This window comes from Protopterus annectens, chromosome 9.part0 (genome assembly GCF_019279795.1).
Source record: "Protopterus annectens isolate FY-2018-M chromosome 9.part0, PAN1.0, whole genome shotgun sequence".
NCBI lineage: Eukaryota > Metazoa > Chordata > Ceratodontiformes > Protopteridae > Protopterus > Protopterus annectens.
The window spans coordinates 1,005,267,387-1,005,290,786 of NC_056743.1; the positions used below are offsets into that span (position 1 = coordinate 1,005,267,387).

The 23,400-nt window shown below is 43.0% G+C and overlaps 1 protein-coding gene across 2 annotated transcripts in view; it reads left to right on the plus strand.

Moving 5' to 3' along the window:
• Positions 1-23,000, plus strand: part of PRKAG1 (protein kinase AMP-activated non-catalytic subunit gamma 1) — a 525,734-nt gene extending 502,734 nt beyond the window's left edge. For both annotated transcript variants that reach the window (XM_044083782.1, XM_044083783.1), the window contains exon 13: positions 20,308-23,000. In XM_044083782.1, the coding sequence (XP_043939717.1) occupies positions 20,308-20,324 (17 nt within the window). In that variant the 3' untranslated portion in view covers positions 20,325-23,000. The remainder of the gene's footprint in view (positions 1-20,307) is intronic.
• Positions 23,001-23,400: the final 400 nt, after the last annotated feature.

Consider the following 23,400-nt stretch of genomic DNA (forward strand, 5'->3'; position numbering starts at 1 on the left):
GGAAACCTCATTTTTGTCACTTGTGTCTTTGGTATCAACCTGTCAGCCACTAACCAAGTCTTGTAAGCATAGCTAGGAATGAGGCTTAGAATGATCACTAAATTGTTTTGTTTTTTTCCGTAAACCTCCATTGCTTCATAACCACAGTATGGTAGAAAGACTTCAGAACTGCTTTCTGTTGTGCCTTTGTCCTCGTCAGTTTCACAATGTCACCAAGATCCCACGATACCTAAACTCCCCCACATAGGGGTACCTTCTTCCCTGTCACGTATAGAGAGCATTTCAGTCTTCTGTAGGAGAGAGCCATGATTTGTGATTATTTGCTGGCGCTGATTCTTATCCCAGCTATATTGCACTTGGCACATGTGCACCTGTGCATACAGGAAACCAGAGTCACTTGAAACGAAGAAGACAGCATCTTCTATAAACATTAGAAATCATCAATCATGTATTCATGCTGGATACTAACCAGATTTGTTGTATACCTTAATTTTATGTCCATGAAAATCACAAATAGGAAGGGCGATAAGATGCTTCCTTGATGGAGTCGTATGCCCCCTTGAACATATTATTTACCTTAACACTGAGAATGCGAGTATACATCATTGTGACTGAATGATGTACAGCAGCAGCCATTAGACTCCATACTGATGTTCATCGTGTTACCCTGCTGCAGTCATCACACTTGGGTTATCCTGTCGTCAGGCGGTCCCGCAGTCGGCTGGATTTCCAAAGTCTTGGTCCGACGTCGGTTTCTGTCACCTCATCCCTGACGTCAGTGCGCCAGGGGTACATATATTGCAACCGACGCCATTTTCTTCAGTCTTTCTTGCCGCGCGGTGCCCGAAGCAGAAGCAGTTCGCAAGTGCCGGTCGGTCGACTCCTGAGATTTTCAAATTTCAGACCGAAGTCTTCTATAAAGCTAAGTACCCCATTGGGGAAACTTTACTTGCCTCAGACCGATGTCAGAAAAAGTTAACAATTGTATTTCTTGTGGAAAGCAAATACCTCATAAGGATTTTCATTCTTATTGCATACCTTGCCTAGGCCCTGATCACGACGTCACTTCTTGTCGTTTTTGTGCTAGATTTAATAAACGTACTATTAAAAGACTATTTGATTTCGCACGACACTTTTATGGCAGAAATTTTAATTATAACGTGCTGTCAGAGCTACCTACTACCGGCGTGCACAAAAAGCGCAGGGATAAGAACCGACAGCCCAGGCCTAAGCCCGATTCCGAGGCCTCAGTTGATCTGGTCTCCAGTTCTCCGGTTATCAGTGAGGCTCCGATGCAGCCTCTGACTACCGCAGTTCAGGAACCTGAGGCCGCAACGGATTTTTTAACTGAATGTACTAGGCCGATGCAGCCTTTTACTACAGGCCCTACCGATGATTTACCTTCCAAGGACGTCGGTGCTTCTGAAACACCATCGCCTTCTGAAGGCGTTTTCAGACCAACGACTCTTACAGTCAAAACGTTTCCCAAGTCGAAGACTCCTTCCAAATTGAAAAAGGCTTCACTTCAGTCTCCTGTTCAAGGCCCTATGCCTAAGAAACAGATGCTCAAGATGGCTGAAGATTTGATTTCTCTTATCAGCGGTTCTCAGACTCCTCCTGACAAAAGGCCTAGACAAGAGGAAGAATCTGCTTCCTCTGAACAACTGTCTATTTCTTCGGATTCCTCTGAGGACCAAGACTGTTCCTTCTCTCCTTATGAAGATTCTGATGCTGAGGACTCTATTCCCTCAGCTTCCCCTCCAGAAGATTACTCTTTTGGGGAAACTTTACACCCTATGAGGGAACATTTTCACTGGGAAGGTCAGGATTACTCTGATTCCAAGAAAAGGCTCAGAGAGTTTCTTTTACTCCCCCAACACAGACCTTTAGCCATCCCTCCTGTTTTGGACATTGTGGATGATGTCTATTTAGAATCCAGTTTCAACCCTGACTCTCTGCCTCCTGCCCCGGCCAAGCCTGACAGATACTACAGAGTTCCTGATTCCCACAAATTTCTTTACAAAAGCCCAGTAGCTGACCCAGAGACTATCTCCCAGGGTCCCAAGGGGGCTAAAGCTTCCATGGCTAAAAATCCAGTACCTTCTGAAAGGGATTCAAGAGCACTAGACAGATGGGGGAAAAAGGTTTACACCTCAGCCACTTTAGCTATGAGAGCTCTAAACTGTCAATTTCATATGCTTAAATATCAGCAATTTCTGATCTCTCAGTTAAAACAAAAGATAAACCACCCTACCCCAACAACCTGAATTGAAAGAAGTACAGGATTTGTTGCACGCCACCGAGCAGGTGGGCAAACATACCTTACAATGTGGGTTTGATTCCTTAGAGGCCTCCTGCAGAGCAGCTGTCACTGGTTCAGTTATACATAGGCATGCCTGGTTAAAGGAACAAAGTCTGCCTGATCATGTTAAAGCAAAACTATTAGATGCTCCCTTACAGCAGGATGTTCTTTTTGGTGTTAAAGCAGAAGAAGTTTTAAAGAAAATGGAAGATAAGGCAAAATCAATGCAGACAGTCAAAGATTTCCTACAGGTGCAACCCCCTCGCTTCAGCAGAAACTGGCCAACAAAAAATTGGTCCTTTCCAGCCACTGACAGGCCTCAGAGGGGTAAATACAGGCAACCAAGGGGCAGAGGACAACCACAAGCTCAGTATAAATCTCGCCAATGGGGCACTCCAACCCAGAAGGGAGGAGAAGACAGGTCTCAACCCACCAGAAGGCAAATTCAATGACTTGCACCTCAGCTGGCCAAACAAAGCTCTTTTGTCAGCCCCCCTGAGGGGAAAACTAGCACTTTTTGCAGACGACTGACACATGGTCACAAAGGACAAATGGGTCCTAGACATAATTTTACGAGGATACAGATTCCACTTTCAGACCTTGCCAATAAAAAGAGGAATGCCAAACCTGCCACAAAATCAAAGGGCAGAGGCTCAAAAACAAATTACATCTCTCATGGCCATGAGAGCCATTCAAAGGGTACCAACTCAAGAGCAAGGCCAAGGATTTTACTCAAGACTCTTCCTAGTTCCCAGAAAAGAAAATGCTTCGAGACCAATTCTGGACCTTTCAATTCTAAACACTTACAAGTTCCCAAATTCAAGATGCTAACACTACAGCAGCTACTTCCCATGTTGGGCAAGGAAGCATGGCTGGTAACGTTGGACCTCAAGGAGGCATACCTGCATGTCCCTATCAGACAAAGTTGCAGAAGATACCTCCGTTTCATTGCAGGTTCAACCCATTATCAATTCTCTGCACTGCCCTTTGGCTTATCTACTGCACCCAGAGTATTCACAAAATGCCTGGCACCAGTAATTGCATACTGCAGACAAAGAGGAATTCAAATATATCCATACCTGGACGACTGCCTCATCCAAGCAGAAAGAAAAGACATTCTCTTACAACATCTGGCTTTTGTAAAGCATCTACTAAATTGTCTGGGGTACACAGTAAACAAAAAGAAGTCAAAACTAGTACCCTCACAAAAAATGACATTCCTGGGTGCCAGCTTGGACACAACAGCCCAGAAGGCTTATCTTACACCAGACAAGCAATTACAACTGACTCAATATTTCAAGACAATGGCAACAAAGACCCAATTAACTGCAAGAAAAATTCTGCAGGCTTTGGGCTTCATGGCATCTTGCATTCTGATAATACCATTTGCAAAACTGCATATGAGGAAATTACAATGGTACCTAAAAAGCGTATGGTCTCAACACAGCCACAGCTTGGACACAGTGATCTCTCATTCTCTGCCTTCAACAGGAATTTCTATGGTGGGCACAGGCATGTCACCTCAACAAGGGTCAGCCTTTCACTTTGCCCCCACCCAGGCAAACTATCACAACAGATGCTTCAGACTATGCCTGGGGGGCACATATGGCAGGTCAGTGCATTCAAGGCCTATGGACTGCAGAACAAAGAAAACTGCACATAAACCAAAAAGAGATGCTAGCTGTACAGAAAGCTCTGACAGCCTTCAAGGATCTACTACAGCCTGGACAACTGGCAATAAAGACGGACAACACCACAGTAATGTGGTACATAAACAAACAAGGGGGCACACATTCCTACCCTCTTTGCAGGCAAGCACTAATCTTATGGAACACAGCTCTGGCCTACCAAGTCCATTTACAAGCTCACTTCCTGCCAGGACAGAAAAACACATTGGCAGATGACATAAGCAGAAACATCAAAGATCCCCATGAGTGGAAGTTAGACCCACAAATATTTGCAATGATAACTCAAAGATGGGGCCTACCAAATATAGACCTGTTTGCCAGTCCTCAAAACTACCAACTGACAAAATTTTGTACAAGGACATTCCACCATCAAGCTTGGAAAGTGGACGCTCTCTCCTTCAGTTGGAAAAACCTCACAACATATGCCTTTCCTCCATTACCTCTTCTCACAAAGGTTCTTTTGAAGGTCAAAAAGGAGAAACCTCGAATGATTCTCATAGCCCCAGACTGGCCACGCCAGCACTGGTACCCGCAATTGAAGAATATGGCTCACAGCCCACCATGGATATTGCCTCAAATACCTCATTTACTCACGCAACAAGACAAGCAGATTCTACACAGCCAGATCAAAACCTTAAACCTGGCTGCATGGCAAATCAATTAAGCATCCAACCAGCCCCTCTTTCACAAGCAGTACTGGATGTTATTCTAGAAGCCAGGAGGCCAAGCACCAGGAAGGCTTACTTGGATAAATGGAAAAGGTTTTCTGCTTGGAACCAAGCTAAAGGCCAAGACACAACTCAGCCTCATATGCCTCACATTCTGCAGTATTTAGCTGAGATGTTGCATAAAGGACTTTCCTTCTCCTCAATTAAAATCCATGCTTCAGCTATTTCAGCTCACTATGACACAAATCCACCTTTATTTTCAAATCCACTCCTAAGGCAGTTTCTCAGAGGGGCAAAAAACATTAGACCACCGAGAAGAAGAGCTCCTACACCAACATGGGACCTCAACTTTGTTCTGGAAAAACTAACGCTTCCTCCCTTTGAACCAGCTTTTTCTGCAGACCTTCAGTTCCTATCTTGGAAGACTGCCCTGCTCCTGGCAATAACTTCTGCTAGGAGAGTTTCAGAATTACAGGCACTTATGGCAGTGGAACCTTTCCTCATTTTTCATCAAGACAGAGTTTCTCTACGAACTAATCCTTCCTTCATGCCTAAGGTGGTTTCCAGTGTAGCTTTAAATCAAACCATCCATCTACCCACTTTCTTCCCCAATCCACAGAACAAAGGTGAGAGACTCCTGCATTCCTTGGACATTCACAGGCAGCTTCGATACTACTTGGATAAAACTAAGGCTTTCAGAAAAACTGACCAGCTCTTTGTTTCCTATGCTACAGCTTCTCAAGGGAAGGCCATATCCAAGCAAACCATTTCTAAATGGATAGGCCATTGCATACGATTCTGCTATACCCATCATGGGAAACCAGTTCCTCCTACCATTAGATCCCACTCTACTAGGGCAACAACTACCTCTACAGCCTTTCTTAGGGGGGTTCCTACCAAGGAGATTTTAGAAGCTGCAACTTGGAGTTCTGTACACACCTTCACCAAACACTATCACTTACCTCTTTATTCTAAGTCTAGGGCAGGCTTTGCCACTGCAGTTCTGCAGGGCCTCATTGCCTCCACTAACTCTCTATGATGCCTCCACCCTTCCTTAGCTTTGGGACTCAACCCAAGTGTGATGACTGCAGCAGGGTAACACGATGAACATAGTACAGTTTTGCACCTACCATAAATGTAGATGTTCGAGTGTTCACCCTGCTGCAGTCCAGGTTACCCTCCCTCCAACCCCTCTGATCTACTGGCTAAATTTTTGCTATGCCTTACTGATGTATTTGCTTATAGCTGAAGGGTTTTTTGTGTTTGTACAGTGGTCTCACCTTTTGGTACTAATTTGGATCACCTTTTTGAGGGCACCTGACGTCCGGGATGAGGCGACAGCAACCGACATCGGACCAAGACTTTGGAAATCCGTCTGACTGCGGGACCGCCTGACGACAGGATAACCCAAGTGTGATGACTGCAGCAGGGTGAACACTCGAACATCTACATTTATGGTAGGTACAAAACTGTACTTTTTAACACCCCTACAAAGTAATTTCAGGATAAAAGTTTGTGTGTCTTTTCCTTTGTCCACAAAATATGTGTGATCTTTACTGGTAAACTTACACAACACCTCCAGAGTTTATGCAAATACAAAGAGATGATCAACTGTTTAAGTAACTGGAATAAAATCAACACTTTACTGCTTGTGAATCTGATGCTCAAATCTCAGATGGACTCACCATTCCAGTACCCAGGCACCTGCTTTCCTCCTTTTTGAAAATGGGGAAAACCACACCAGATTGCCACTCTGGAGGTGCTGTCACTGTCTGTCATGTAACTTTAAAGTGGCTTTATCTGTGACACTCACAGAACATCTGGGACCATAGAGATTTTCAGCCAGATCGTATCTACATCAGTCACCCATGGCACTGCAGAAGTGTTTAACTGACACAGTGATCTCCCATACAAAAGTGGACGCAGCCCCATCATTTGCTATTTCGCAGATCTCCTCTCCATTTGATTTGTACACCAATTATATGGAGACCACCTTTTCATCACTGCTCCCTCTATGAAAATGTCTAATTTGGAGACATTCCCAACCTAATGAAGGAGCATTTACAATGTGGTTCAAGGCTGTCTACATCCCACAGAAGCCATCTGAACTGCTTGTGATTTGAGGGACTGAAGCCCATACCTTTGCTTCCAATACCTGCATTGTTCAGGGTGTTGAAAAATTTTTCAATTAAGTCTCCTTAGAGCTGGATTCATAGCCATCAAGAAGCCTGATAGATTTTACAGCATTGAAAGGTCCTTCAAGTGTCTGCACAGAAACATCAAAGTGGCTACCACAGTAGTTTCCATGGATGTTGTCAGAGGCTCAAAGCTTAGTCCAGTGCTCAGAATTCCCCCCTAATGATAAGGATAGAAGGGCCGTGGATAGATATGGTAAAAAGATCTATGCTTCTGTGACCCTAGATTTTAGAGCAAAAAACTGACAGACCCACATTACAAGGTGCTAAGTGGCATCTGCAGGCAAACTGAAGGTATGGCTTCAAAGGTACAAAATAATGCCTTGAAAGGATGTAATTATTAGACTTATGCAAACAGCTTCTGAAATGGAGAAGCCTGAGATCTAACTTCATCTTGATTCCACTCATGCCTTTATTAATAGTGCAGTTACATGTTCAACTCCGAATTTTAGTCTTTGCCTGAAGATGTAAGTGAGCAGTTGATGAGAGGCTTCCTGGACAAGAATTTGCTTTTTTGGTTTCCCTTCACAAAACATTTTCAGAATGCTGTAAGAGGAGGGTGGTACCATGGAGTCTGTTAAACAGTTATTTAATTATTCATCCCCATGTATAGTAGAAGCAATGGCTTTCTACTAAGCAGTCCAAGATGGGTCAATTTAAATAGATATAGCTATAAAGATACAAGATCTTTAAATAGATAGACTATTTGTACTACCTACTTCTCATCTTTACACCTCCCAAACCTTACCCCCTGTACTATTTTTGATACCTCTTACTTCTCTCTCTCTCCATGCTATCTTGTAGCATAATAACTAATACTTGATCCTAGACATATGTCCTCTTCCTCATCTGTCCTTCCTCTTGCTTAACACTTCATCTGATTTTGTTAATCTCCACCTAATCCTTAATGGTGGGTTTGGTTTTGAACCCTCAGAACTGACTCTGCCGTTATTTTCCAGCTCACGCTCTCCAAACTCTCGAGCCCGGCTCTACCCGTAATGCTCCTCACAGAGATTACCCAAGATCTCATTTGCCGCATTGCAGACCAGATGTGCTTTCATTATCTCTCGAGTCTTGGCAAATATTTGTGAATTATAAAACTTATTTTCTATATTTTTACCTATAAAATCTGTAGTAGTTAATTCTATCTACCTTATCTAAGCTACCCACTCCTCCTCTAACCCTTTTTTCTCTTACCGTGAGGTATTTCTCCTACTTACCATTGTTGGTAACTTTCTCTCTCTCTCTTTACCCTTAGGGTATTCTCGTTACCATCGTTTGTATTTTGCTGCTTCCTTGCCTTTTTTTTTTAAAAAAAATCTCTCTCTCTAATTATCTTCTAGCCTTCTTAATTCAAATATGTCTGACAAGAAACACTCTCCAGCGAAACCCAAGGGCTCTTCAGGTTTCAAGAGATGTACCAAGTGTTAGGGGAAAATGCCCCACACTGACAAGCATACCCTGTGTATATTGTTTAGGTGAAATACATTTGCAAGAAAATTGTGCTATTTGTCATGGATTTTCCTCCCATACCATTATGAAAAGAAAGAATAAGCTTTTGTTGACAGGCCTGTTAAAATCTCCTTTCGACGAGGCCATTTCTGGATCTTAAGAGGAAACTGGGGAAGCAGGAACTTCTTCCCACAGTTCAAAAGAGCGACTTCCTTTGGTTCTCAGCTCTTCGGAACCGATGAGAAAAATTTCTAAAACTTCTTCAGCTCTGAAATGTTCTTTGGCATTGTTAGAATTGTCGGTGCCTAGCAAGACACCTTTGGAACACACTGATGCATCGGCATCAGTTCCGACTGAGCAGTCAGTACCAAGGACATTCAGAGTTGCCTATTTTACCAAGGACGTCATACTCCCCTTCTGTCGACCCCTTTAAGGACACTCCTTTCGTTGAAGTCAGATGGTCCAGATCTCCTTCCACAGTATCGGTGAGGTCTACTAAAAGTTTATCGGAACAGGACATTGAGGTTAGTGGATCAGCTCCTAGTGGCAAGAGGATTAACTTCAGTTCCAAGCCAAGCTGGCATCGAAATTGCTCATTCCGTGACACCTACATACATTCCTCCTCCAACTCTGTCTGAGCCCTTGGAGTCCTCTGATCCAACAGCCTTCACATATTCGGTTCCGACTGCAACCTTGAGTTTCTCTGGATCTTCTGCACCAGGAGACTCCCAGGGTTGGGACTTGACGGTCAGTTCCGTGATGCATGATGTTTGTTTGGCTCCGTCTGAGCCATCCATGCCTCTTGGAGCATCGGCCCTTATAGTTCAGACTCAGGCTCCAGGTGCAGAGGCGGTCTCCTTGGTGCGGGGTGTGACCCCGGATCCGAACTAGTCATTTTCTGTTCTGGGCTCCCACTCCTCTATGGGGGAAATGGGCTGCCTTCTGTATCTTGGAGTGTGCGCTATCCCTTGTGGATTCCCAGTCATTGCCTTCCCTGTTTGGGCAAATATCTTCCCATTCCTCTCGGCCGGAACTGCCATTGATTCATCCCCCCAGACAGAGGGTGCAAAAGCCTCAGGTAACCCCCACCCTGGTGTTTACCTTTTAGGAATCTTCTCCGGAACTTCCCCCTGAAGAAGTCCCTGCGAAGAAGAAGTGCAAGAGGAAGCACCTCGACTCCCCAGAGGAGTCCTACACTGAGGATACTGACTTTGATGAAGGCGAAGGTTCCCCAATGTCACCCCCTGAAGATGGTTCCTTCGGGGACATCCTTGAAATTTTGAAACTGAGGGGTGACTGGTTGTCCATTCAACTTTCCACGGAGGAGTCAAGCTACCTGGAGGCCTTTCGCTCCCAACCCTCCTCTTGGATTTCTCCGCTCGCTGACGAACTGGTGAAATTGATCGCCCAGCGGGCTTGGAAGATATACCCGACACCATAGAGCTTATTCCCAAAAGGCCTGACCGTATTTTGTCTGCACCAAAGGAGGAACCACATTGTTCCAAAAGAATCCCTGTTGATGCTGTGGTGGTAGCTGCAGCCACTAAGAAAGAACTCGCAGAAGAGAGTTGCAATATCCATCCTCCTAACAAGGAGTCCGGGACCTTGGATAGATTCGGGAAGCGTGTTTATGCTTCAACAACCTTTGGGCTAAGGTCGTTGAAATACTTGGCAAACTTTACCAGGTTACAAAGAGACTTAATTAAGGAACTTTCTAACACTCTGGCAGGAGCAGTAGCTGCAGAGGTTCAGGATAAGGTCTCCTCCCAGCTTGCGGCTCTCAAATCCATCTCCAATTCGTCCATGAGCCTTATAGCACATGCAGCCCAAGGGACGTCCAGAGCAGCGGGTTCAGGTATAGCCATCAGACGGCATTCCTGGATGCGCTTATGTGACTTCACAGAGCCATTCAAAGTGTCATTCGTCAAGCACCCTTTGACGTATGTACCCCTTTTGGCCCAAAAGTTAAGGAAACTCTGACCAGAATTGAGCAGGATGGTAAGACCCTATCTGCCGTGGGCATATGTTTCTCTCCTCCTCAAAGACCCTACTTGAGGAATCAGAGTAGTGGGAGACTATGGTTCATGAAATCCAAAGGGCCTTCCTATGACTCGTGGTAATGATTTCCCCCTGGGCAGAGGGGGAAACAATGGAAGGCACTGCCCTAGGAGCTGGATGGACCGCAGAATCAGGGGTCCAGGAAATTCTTCTCTGGTACTTCCTATCAGCATCCCTGAAGGGATGCTCGACTGTCTTCCTCTGGAGGCAGTCAGGAGGGGGGGGGTAATTATCCCTGTGCCTGCCAGCTTGGCAAACAGTAACTTTGGACAAATGGGTGCTCGGAATAATATCCAGAGGTTACCAAATCCCCTTGTTCGTGAACCCCAAACTTCAGAGAAAACTCCCAGATGTTCCACCCAATCAAAGGGAAGGCAGCAGCTTTAGAAATCCAAAAGCTGCTAAACAAGAGTCATCCAAAAAGTCCCACCAGACCAGATAGGATCCGGGGTTTACCCAAGATTCTTTTTAATGCCCAAAAAAACAGGGGACTGGAGACCGATTTTGGATCTCAGCCGATTCAACAAATCAGTCCACCATACCAAATTCCGGATGGTCTCGGTATAAACCATACTTCCTTTCTTGTAAAAAGGCAACTGGATGAGCTCGATGGACCTCAAGGATGCTTATTACCACAGAAAGATGGAGAAAAGCTCCAAAAGGTTTCTATGCTTCTGACTAGGGGCCAGTCACTGCCAATTCAGAGCACTGCCCTTTGGACTCACCACAGCCCCCAGGGTGTTTACCAAATGCATGGCCGTAGTTACAGCATATCTCAGACTGCAAGGTTTTTGAGTATTCCAATATCTTGGCGATTGGCTCCTCACTACTACAACCAGGCATCACTTAGAAATAGCAAGAGACTATACCTTGTCTGTCTGCCTGCACATCTCTAGGCATTTCAGTAAATCTCAAAAAAATCCCAGCTGCAACCCTCACAACGTTTGGAATTCATAGGGGCGCAACTAAACACTATGTCAGGGATAGCTTCCCTTCCTCCAGAAAGACTACTGAACATCAAGGCTCTGGTGAGACAGATTGTTCAGAATGACAGAGCCCCAGCGAGATTAATTCTTCAAACCTTGAGTTTAATGGCTGCCACAATCACTCTTATTCCTCTAGCAAGATTCCACATGCTATAACTACAGTGGTTACTAGCAGTACAGTGGTCTCTAACTCGTCAACCAATGTCTTTACCAAATTTTAGTAATCAACCTCTGCAGACAATATGGTGGCTTCATTCAGATCAGATTCTCCTGGGCTGGCCCTTCTCTGTACCTCAACACCAAGCCATAATGACCACGAATGCTTCCCAGATAGGGTGGGGGGGCATTATCTGGGAAAGAGAGTCCAAGGCATATGGTCCCAATTGGAGGCCAATCTGCACATTAGTGTTCTAGAGATGAGGGCAGTGCTATTGGTGTTGCAAGCATTCCAGGATCCCCTTCCTCTAGGAACAGTTGCAATTCAAACAGACAACATGTCAGTGGTCTGGCACATCAACAAACAAGGAGGAACCAAATCATATTCACTATGTCAAGAGGCACTCAGTGTAGAAATGGGCGATTTCTTCCAACTGCTTTCTCATAGCAACGCACATTCCAGGAAGTTCAAATGTGATAGCGGACAAATTGAGCAGGACTATTCTCATGCCTCATGAGTGGTCCCTGAGTCCAGTAGTGGCGTACGAGATTTTCCATCGATTGGGCCAACCTTGCTGTGACCTCTTTGCCTCTCCCCTGAACAACAAATGCAGAAGTTACTTTGCCCTAATCCCTCCACCGGGGGAGTCACCCAGGACACTCTTCTACATAATTGGCTGCCCGGTCTATTATATGCTTTTCCCCCAGTTCTGTTAATCTCATTTTCTGAAGAAAGCAAAAAAGACAAAGAATACCATGATCCTCATTGCCCCATTCTGGCCTCGACAAGTCTGTTTTCCCTTTCTTTGGCCTCATCTGCTACAGAAGCCATGGATTCTGGGCCCGGTTCCAAACCTGCTTACTCACCCAGAAGGCATGGTTCACCCCAACTTGCAGCACCTCAAACTGACTGTGTGGTTTCTCCAATTCCCATGATAGCCAAGCAAGCCTCTCTGTCATCACCCGTCAAACGTATTATTATTGCACACCACAAACCTACAACTAGAAAACTGTACCTGAGCAAATGGAGAAAATGTACCACATGGGCTTTAAATAAGAGACTTGATCCCTTCAATGTCTCAATTGAATACATATTGGACTTCTTGAATACTCTTAGTCTGTTTCCTCTGCTTCGACTATAAAAGTTCAGTTGGCGGCAATCTCTAGTTTTCATACCGGGTTCAATGACTCTTCAGTAAAGTCCCATAAGCTTTCCAGAGCCTTCCTGAAAGGGTTGTCCTTGTTAGGATCCCCTGTTAAAGGTCCGCTTCCTCCTTGGACCTTAACAACAGTCCTGCAAGCGTTGATCCAAAGTCCTTTTGAACCAGCTGATTCTTGTCAATTAAAATTTTTGACTTGGAAGACTTTATTTCTAGTAGCCATCACCTCGGCAAGAAGAGTCTCTGAATTACAGGCTTTATCATACAAATATCCCTATTTAATTTTTCACAAAGACAGAGTTCAACTTAGAACAAATTCTTAATTTTTTCCAAAAGGGGTTACTAAATCCATATTAACCAGACCATACATTTACCAACTTTTTTCCCTAATTTTACCAATAAAGGAGAATATGCTCTGCATTTGCTAGATGTTCATAGACAGTTGTGCTTTTATTTCCACAAAACTAAAGAATTCTGCAAATCTGACCAAGTGTGTCCTTCTCTGCCTTAAAAATGGGTTGTGCAGTCTCCAAAGTTACTTTGGCTAAGTGGTTGAGAGACTGTATTTCTTTCACCTATCAATCTCAAGGACTTCATCTCCACAAAACAGAGCTCATTCTACAAGGGCTGTTGCCACATCAGCAGTTTTTCATGCAAGAGCTTCTCTAGATGACATTTGTGCAGAAGCTACTTGGTCCTCTCACCATACCTTCATTGCACATTACAAACTAGATCAAATCTCGAGAAGTTGAACATCCTTTGGCTCTATGGTGCTTCGGAATATTCTTCTTTGAGAACTCCCAAGGTTCATAAGTTGCTAGGGATTCTATCCCACCATCAAGGATTAGGTGAAGATTAAGAACATCAGATAAAGAAGTTGTCTTACCATAACGTTCCATCTGTGTTGTTCATCTTCACCAATCCTTGACATATACCCTCCCACCATCTCCCGTGTTAAGCTATTAGTAGACCTCACTGATTCTGATCCAGTTTCTCATCAGGAATCCATAGATGGCCTTGTCGTCTTTGTATATTTTTTCTATGTATATATTTGTGTGATGATCTAAAATTGTGGCTATATCCTGCCATCTGGCAAACTCGATCTGAGGTTATCTTTGTGAGGAGCATTATGGGTAGAGCTGAGCTCGAGAGTTTGGAGAGAGCGAGCTGGAAAATAACGGCCAAGTCTGTTCTGAGGGTTTGGAACCAAATCCACAGTCAAGGATTGGTGAAGATGAACAACACAGATGGAATGTTATGGTAAGACATAACTTCTTTCTTACTTATCTTCTTCTGCCCTACTTTCAGAGTTCTTTTTTTTTTTAAATTATGTTCCAAGTTCCACTCCTGATAATTTCAGTTTTATACTTCTTAATGAAACTTACTTTTTCTCAAAACTATACTGTGAATTTTATCATTTGTTAGGTCTGTATTTGAGAATTTACATATATTATTACTGTTTAAAAGTTGTCTTTTGGAGATTTTCTCCCCTGGCCACCGCTGAAAAAGCATGCCAGCTCAGACAGACTAACCCGGTCAAGAAATGTCAAATAAACAAAGGAAAGAAGTAGGACTGGGAAATGGGCTGAGGCAAAGGTAAAGGCAAACAAAAGACAAGGAGGAGGAGGACTATCCAGAAGATACCAGTGGATAGTACTGATTATAGATATCTCTCTTGGTTTGATGGCCCACAAGGATATACTCAGTGTTGGGGCACCTGGAGTATATTTATGATCTGAAGGCACATCACCCTGGAAGCTTCAGCTATGGCCAAGGTGTCCAGAGTTTGATTAGTGATGCATGTGTTTGATAGAGCTGGCAAAGGAAGATAGGAGAACCCATCCTGTGGGGAGGGGAGGAGAGGAGTGCAGCTGGTCACACACACCAGAGGACGAGTGGTGATGGTAGGTCTTGGCCTGTGAAGTGGATGTTTGTCTCACTAAGCTACTACTCCTGGTAGCTTTCAACTCGGGTGTGCAGAAGCATATACATTCGCATGGGGCTAGTTTTGTAGGCCTAGTGGTGATGCAGATTGCACACCCTACCCCACCCAGAGGTGGGGTTTAGGACAATGCAAAGGCTTCCTTACATCTGTGTTGCTGACAAGTACATAAAACACCCTGATGGCTTTCTGAATAATGGCAGCCTCAGACAAACTCTTACCCTAATCCTGGATGAAATTCCTGGTTAAGGTGATGAATGGGCCATGTCATGCTGGGGGGGTGCTTGAGTGTCAGCAAGCACAGGAGGCAGAACAATCACACAGAAAAAATGAAGAAAATGACTGCTCTAATCATATCCATAAGAATTTTCAAAACATCTCCTTTGATGTGGTATATAAACTGACTAGCTAGGACCCACCCATACTTACTGTGGAGGTTAGAAGTGACAACCTGGGAAATGGCCAGTGTTCTGAGCCTTAACCTTCAGGTATTCTGTATTTAATTTTCACACCCAAGCTGAACAGTTGTGAGTTGGGACAGAATCGCACCGTCTTCCAGAGCATGTTCAAAAGGTTGAGTAACTTGGAGACCGACTTGTTTGCTCAGAGATGAACCAGCTCTATGCATGTATGTATGTATGTATGTATTTATTTATTGTTTTTAGAGAACAACCACTTCTTGAGGAAATTTTGTTCCGGATGCCCATGCAGGGAAGTATAAGCAGTAAATGAGTTTTCCATCACTGGAAAGGAGCCATCCTCTGCACCTTCCCACCCATTCCCCTAATCCTCAAAGTGCTTCAGAAGGTTGGAATGGATGGGGCAAAGTTCATTTTGGTATCTCCTCTGTAACCCAGTCAGCAGTGGTTCTCTCATTCTAGTCTATCCGTTATCTTGGAGAGTAAAGGCTAGGATCTGTTAATGAGCTGCTTCATGTTGTCCAGGTTATGATTCTCAGCTTCCATTTTTATCTGACAATTAATGCAGAAGACTCAAGTCCTTAACTATTAATGAACCAAAGGGGTACAAGATTTGATTTCTTTCACCTCTGTTTGCTGATGTGTGACTCTTGAGCTAGTCACTTAACCAGACAGTGCTCTTGGGTCATCCAAGTAAAGGGACAGTTGTGTCCAGTGGGCTTACTCAGTCAACAAATAGGTAAAATAGAAAAATAGTCTAAATGAGTAGAAAGCTACCCACTTTGTTTCCTCAGGACTGTGTCCTGCTACCCTAGAGGGAGGGTCGCTGGTGCATCTCGGCATGAAGAGCTTGAATGTAGCAGGAGGGATGGCCTTATCCTGATCCCTTTCAAGGATCATTTCTCAGAGAAAGTGCAGTGAATTCTGCTAACTGAAAAAAGTTTTTGCAGGAGTGCAAGTTTGTAGGTATCACTCTCCAGAGCACAAGAGGCTGAAGTCCTGGCAGAATTCTTTAGTAAGGGCTGTTCTTACTTTTTAGCTAAGGTACATTAGTCTGCGATTACAGCTTGCCTCCTCTGTGACCCATTCAACAGTAAAGTTAATTCTTTGAGTTTCTACCCTTAAAACCACTTGGAAAACTGTCCCTTCTCTTTGTGATGTTAACTTTTGTCATAAAGTAGTTGGCCAACACTGTCCCCTTTGAGCATAACTGCTCATTGTTAATTGCGTTCTTGTCTTCAAAGCCTTATCTTTAGTGGTTATTACTTCATGTCGAGGTCTGGGAAGAGTATGAACTCCATTGACTGGTGTGTGGAAAGAGCATTGTACTAACTTTCATAGCAGAATGAGGCTCTGAGCTAAGCCTTCCTTCATGCTAAAAGCAATAAACGAGCTTGCATTTCAGCAAACTTTTCAACTGCATTTTTCTGTGCTACAATGAAGTTAAGGATTTTGCATGTTCTGGATTTCCATAAGTAGTATAGGTATTACCTGACAAGAACTAGGTCTCAGACAATTTGAGCAGTTATTTTTGTCCTTCATGCCAGACAAACTGGGAAGGCCAGGGTCTTAAGCAGACACTATCAAAATGGTTAGCAAGCTACAGCACCCTTTATTGTGAATTCGGTGGGTGAAACACTTTGAGGGGCAAATCAGAACCTGTTCTAGCAAGGCAGCTGCAACTACAGCAGCGATTTCGATGAATGTTTCAGCTCAATGTGTTTGTGAATCCACGTGCAAAAGTGTGAATCTTTTCTAAGCAGTACAAGTTGGACCTTCAGTCAAGGAGTAGGGCAGACTTTGCTACAGCTGACTTGTAGGGCTTATGATCTTCCCATGAGGGCAGGTGCTATTTTTGTACTCTTCCTATGGGTAGAGAATTACACTGCACAGTAACTACAATGGTGAATGTATTATGCCTGTTTGAGTATGGAACCCATAACTCTAAATGTTCTAGATGTAAATGGTAGATGCCATGAACCCCAAAGCCTCTGAGAAATTCATTGCAGGAGTGATTGAAAAGGAGCAGAAACTGGAAGTAGGTTGTCAGGGACAGAACTTTGGGAGAAGGAAGAGAGGCCAACACTGGAATAGTTTGCATTCTGCAACCCAAGAAAATGGGGTCTTGAGAAGGAGTCAGAACTGACTTCTTGTGATTGATGGTGAATCCCAGACTGTGCAGAAGAAACATGGTGAAGGGTAGATTCTGAAGAAGCCTGGATTGGGAGGGAGCCTGAAGAAGCATATCATCCAGATATGGGAATGTCTGGATTCCCTGAAGCCTGCAAATGGCTGTCACAGATGCCAGACATTTGATGAATACTCTTGGGGCTGTAGAAAGACCAAAGGGCAAAGCAAAAAAACTGAATGAGAAGAAGAAATAGAGAAACACAAAAACTTCTTCAAGAGACTGTAAATGGGAATATGAAGTTAGGCATCCTTTAGGTCTAGTAAGACTAGAAATACCGGTGGAAGCAAGAGAGGAAACAGTCCTGAGTTAAAGCATCTGGAAAGAAGGGATCTTTAGAAAGGTGTTGAGAAAGGAGAAGTCTAGGATAGGTCTCCATGGCCCTTTTATTCTGGGAACCAGAAACATCCTGGAGTAAAACCCTGGTCCTTGGGATTCTGGAGCAGGTTGAATGATTTTCTGATCCAGTAGATCTTGTAGGACCACAGAAAAGTGATTAAATTGGCCTGGAGGAGGTTCACGAAGACCTGAGAAGTGGGGAAGAGATTTCTAGAATGTAAAATAACTGTGACTGATAATTGAAAGTACCCAGTGGTCTGATGTAGACTGTTGTCAGATAGGGAGAGAAAGGGGAACCAGGCCAAGGGGAGGAAAGAGATTGGAAGACCTACTCGAGGCATTTCTGAACAAGAGAATGCATCTCAGCTAACACTAACAGCTGATAAGATTACTGTCCACAGTATTAAATTTGGTTATGACACCACTGATGCCAGCTGTTGGGTTGTCTAGAAGATGTGCTTCACTTAGAATACAGTCCTTTCCTTACCAAGAAGTGCCTTCTGGATGCTTCTTTAGATCAAAGCAGTTTATTTAGCTTTCCATCACTATTTTTAAGAGTTGGGAGAGAATAAAGAAGCATTAAACAAGTGCTCACAGATCAGACATCAGAATTTTAAATAAAATAATTCTACAGAAAAATCTGTAAAACAAAATCCCAGCAGCGTTAACAAAAGTTCTCAGTCGACAAGATGTGCCTTTCAACAGTAGTCAGTGCCAGCATCACAGCACAGGATGAAATCTTGACTGTGACCCAGATGACCTATGATCAGTTAGCACTGGTGAAGATGGCTGGGGAAGGTGGAAGTGTGAGGGCCTACTGCCGACTCGTCCATCTTGGGGTGTGTGGCTGCCCAGTTTGGTAGCACTGATGACATCTGTTGGATTCTGGATTATTACCCAAGAAATATTTTAGGCCAAGTTGCATGCAAAATTTGCTAAGCAACAATGTGTGTGTGGAAACACAAATATGACAAAATGAGCTTGCCATAGCAATACTTTTACTTGAGTGATCAGTGATAAACAAGGATAACTGCAGGGACTATAGTAACTTAAGGGAGGCCCTGATTACTACCTAATCACATGTGCCCTTCTCACAATGAAAGATACTTGAGAGTACATGATGGACTACTTGCAATGGGGAGAAAAAGGACAGAGGAAAATAATGATCCGTGATGGTCACATCCATATTGAATCTCATCCTCTCCTTTCTACCATCTCCCTTAAGAAGGAATTTTTCCTGTTATATGAAATGGTGGATATTCCTGTATAGATCACTGTTGCATTAGACTTCAGGTTTGAGATTTTTGCCACAGAAAGCCTGATGTTTGGCGCAATTTTCAGAGCTTGGCACTCTTTCCCCCTCCCTCCTAGATGTTGGCACATCTGTGTGTCTTACCCCTGTTTAGTTCTTTCGTTTTGCAGTTTGTGAGCATGTCAGTGTCTCTCTGACTGCATTGCCAGTTTATCAGTCTGACCTGACTTTTGGAGTAGAAGATGGGGAAAGTTTTTACTTTATGCTTGTTAGGAGATTTCTGGGCATCAGAAGAAGGAAAATGGTTCTGTGATAGACTTTCTGATGCCAGAGAATGCCAGTGAAACTCATTTTTGCTGCCACAAGTTTAAATTGGTTTATTAAAACAAAACAAATATGCTGAGGTTACAAGCTTTAAACATTAAATTTAACCCATTATTTGCTGATCAAAACAAAACATCTGGATGTTCTGTGAACTGGCTTGCTCACTAGTGGATGTCACAACTGCATGCAGTCATCTGTAAAATTCCTTATTTTTTCCAGAAATATCTTAAATGAGTTGCAGAAATGATTCAAGGACCAATCCCTGACCGCACTTCTATTTAATTCTTTTGAGATGAGAGTATATTATGTGCAAAATACAAGTTCTAGCCTACAGCCAGTTGGCTGTCAGGTAGCCTTTATATGGGTTAATATCTGGATATCTCCGACCATTTAGGATTCCTGAATATGAATGATTGAGGTGCATGACATCAACAGAGAGAGTAGAAATCGGGGCATCAGTAGCTTTGGAGTAGAATTGTATGAAATTAGAACCAGAAGGGAATGTGTTATGTAAATCCATTTTGTTATGGATCCAAGATGGGAAGATTGAGGCACACACATTTTGGAAGAATATATTTGCCAGCTACGTAGTTAATACTTACTGGTCTGAAGTAGGTAATCTGTTTTATCCCTACCATTATGGACTGATATAATAGCTATTTGGATATTTATATTTAAGTTACCTCTTTTGGTACTGGTTTCTGAAAATCTGTCTTAAGTTACTAGTTTCATTGATGACTTCTGGTGATTAGAACTAGTTTGTATAGGGGCACTTCTACTGGGAGTGCCCTTACTGGGTGCTTGAGTAGGGGTTTAGAAGGGATGAGGGGACCCCTTTTTCCTTCTCAAATAGTAGGGATGCAGGAATGTAACCCTCCTCTCTAAAAGGAAGAGAAGGCAATGCAGATTATGTTCTCCTTCAATACCATCTGCAGGATGCATGGTAGTGAAGGAGACCATAATCTGCATGGTAGTGAAGGCAATGCAGATTGTTCTCCTTCTCTACCCTGCATCCTGCAGATGTTTGCAGTGTGGGACATAACCTTACTGCAGCAGTTATCCAGTTATTGTGAGAGTATCGTCACACGACTGTACTTTTTCAACTTGTTACTCAGTGGTCTTGGCGGGTTTTTTTGCTATGCAGTTTTATCTTTACAATATCTATTTTTGTTTTGCAGGCCCAGATTCGTCCTGATGACCACTGTACATCTGTGTAAGATGGAATGTTTCTTATAAGTTCAGGTCTGATTGGTATCCAGTGTAAGGAGTTAACTGCGGTTTATAATGATGTGGAATCCAGCACTTCCAACAAGTTGTAAATCAGCACTTTCACCATGCTTATAACAGTGTTTCCAACACAGCATATTTGTCGTCTTTACTCCATTCCAGATGTTACAAGCTGTGATTGAAGATTCAGTTGGATATGAACTTCATTCTTCTTTAAAGAGTTGTTCAAAAATTCCTCTTCCGATGAAACGTTTTTTCCTTAAACATTGTAGGAAAGTTCCTCGCTCTAATATCAGTTCATTTTAAAAAGTTGTTAAATTCACTGATGAGTAACATCATTATTTTTGTATTCACATTTTTTACCTCTTCTAAGATCATTGTAGCAGCAATATAGTGTAATAGGTGTGGAGGAGTTTTGCATGGGTAAGCAAAATATTTATTCTGTGATAGTTTTCTCTGTTAATGTTTGCTGCTATGGTTGTTTTTTAGTGGCTTCCCTTTAATTTCCATGTGTGTAAAATATTGAGAGCTTAGTTGTGAAGTTGTGGTCTTGGTTTCCAGTTGTGCAGATCTTTTGCTTGTGGTGTTATTTTGAGTGACATTTTCACATTGGCTGCTGGCCAGTCTTTCTGATGGAAGTTCTGCTGTGTCCTTTGTGAGTTTTAGATTTTTGTTAGAATTTTTTTTTGACATGAACCATGAATTTGAGAGCATCTCCTAAGCTGTGCTAGCACTGTATTAAGTCTTTGAAAAGTGTTACTACCATAATTATAGGTACACCTTCAGCAGATAAGACCCTAAACATTTAAGTTTTGTGTCTTGAAGGCATCTGATGTTATACAGATTCTTTCTTATCTGCTTAAGCCAGTGTGGGGTTGTGGAAGAACTGGAGCTTTTCCAAGCACTTGGTTGGATGCAAGGCATAGAAACTCATTCTGAATGGGACTCCAACCCACTGTAGGATGCAAATGTGAGTGCAGGCATGCACAAATGCACACACACACGCACGCACACACAAACAATAATGGACACCTACAAGCAATTTAGTGGATTGCCAGTTCACCTTTGTCACATTTTTGGAATGTGGGAAGAACCCAGAGCATTCAGAAAAAAACTCATGTGGACACAAGGAAGAACTGCATACGTTGCACAAAAGGCCCCCTGGCCAAGATCTCAACTGGAAAACCACTGTGATACAACACTACCTACTGCACCTCTGTGCCTTAATTTTTGCATCGCTTTCCTTTTGGGTTGTATTGTTTTGATTACTTTCCACATCAATGCTTAGTCCTTAGCTAAGCTGTTGTCTTGAATTTTCCCATCATTGTGTGTGTGCCCACTGCAGGAGAAAACTGCTTTTTCAAATCCAAGTAAAGTCACCACATTCGGTAGTCTGACACTGTTTTTTGGAGACTTGTGTCATATTCTAGGCTGTAGCTGTTTTGGTTTTGCATACTGCTCACCTCTCTGTTTGGCAGGGCTACAAGGAAGTAGGTGGTTTTGCCCATTCAAGCCCTGGTTAGATTACTTTGCAGTCTTTGAGAAAAGCAAGTGCCAATCTTGTTAGTATATCAGCACACTTCCATAACATCTGCCAGTTGAGCTCTGGAAATAAACTTGCCACCATTCTCCTGGTCTGTTTATTATCTTCTGTTCATGGTAGGCTGCTCCAACATTCTCCTGGTCTGTTTATTATCTTCTGTTCATGGTAGGCTGCTCCAACACTCAGGACCACTGTTGAGCCAAAGTCACAGAGCCCTAGTCATGTTTTTTCTTTGTCACAAAGCTGGCATCTTTTATAGCTTTCTTTTTTCCTACCACTTTTCTCTGCTCCATTCAGATCCCCGCAGAGTTCCAGCAATCATACAGAGCTAAGGTGCCAGCTACAAAGACACACTCATAAGATTCCTAAGATAGGGACTTTGGCATTTCCTTAATTTTAACTAGGTGACAACAGCAGCAGCATAACTAGTTCCCACACAGTTCTTTTAGAATGAGAAGGGCAGGTTAGTGTCAGTTTGCTTTCATCCTGCTGGTTGGCTTTTCGGACAGAGGGTCCACTGCTTGTACCTGGCTTGCCAGCACTTATGTCAAGGCTCAATATTATATACTTTAGGTGACATAGTATTTCTCTGGATTTTCATTTGTGTGATCATAGTAAGTACACCTCAGCCGTACAGTCCCATCCAGTTAAACAAGGTTTATAACCTACCTTATGGTTGCATGTCCTCAGAGTGGATTGTAAGAGGGTTTAGGGGAACAATGCTGCTTGTGTTCAGAGTGGTGGTAGGGTTGCCCCTTGTATAAGAGTTGCATTGAATATGTGCAATGGAATGAGCTGTTACTGTTGTGGTTTGATGTAATGGGCTCTGATGGCAACTTATTTTATTGCAAGGTTTTCAGAAAATGAGGGTTACTGGAGTTATGATTTATATTGCAAATCCTAACTGTTACATATGTCGAACTTTTCACAAGCTGGCAGCCCTGCTTTCCAGTATGTGCAGAAAAAGAATGGCTGCTACTTTTACATTTGTCACCATTTGTGCTTTTTTCTTGGATGTTGCTTCTGTGTACTTAAAGTTAATGTTTATTTAATGATTAAATATGTTTCAGAATGAAATTAACTAATAAAGCATCACAGATAGGTACTGTTTCTTAAAAGATTTGATTTGTATTCAGACTGAGGTGTACCTTGTCTTCTGGTTTTGTAGGTAAACAGAGAATAATTTTGTGCATAGACCATAGCCATTTCTCTCAACAGGTTGCATTCATCTATAAAATCGCATTCCAAGGAAACCATCCTTGCAGCCCGAACAAGTTGGCCCTTAACAACCGCTCTCTTCTGCGGAAATGGATGGCAACTAGAGTAGTGAAGGAATGCGTTCAAATAGGTTGGCTTTCTAAAAATCTTAGAAGTGTACCTGTTCAAAGAGGGATCCTTACTCAATTCAACATCTAAAAAAGTTCTGTCCATTTGAAACTCCCAAGTAAATTCCAAAAAATTAGTAAATTCAGTAATATGTTCAATAAATAAATTAGCTGAA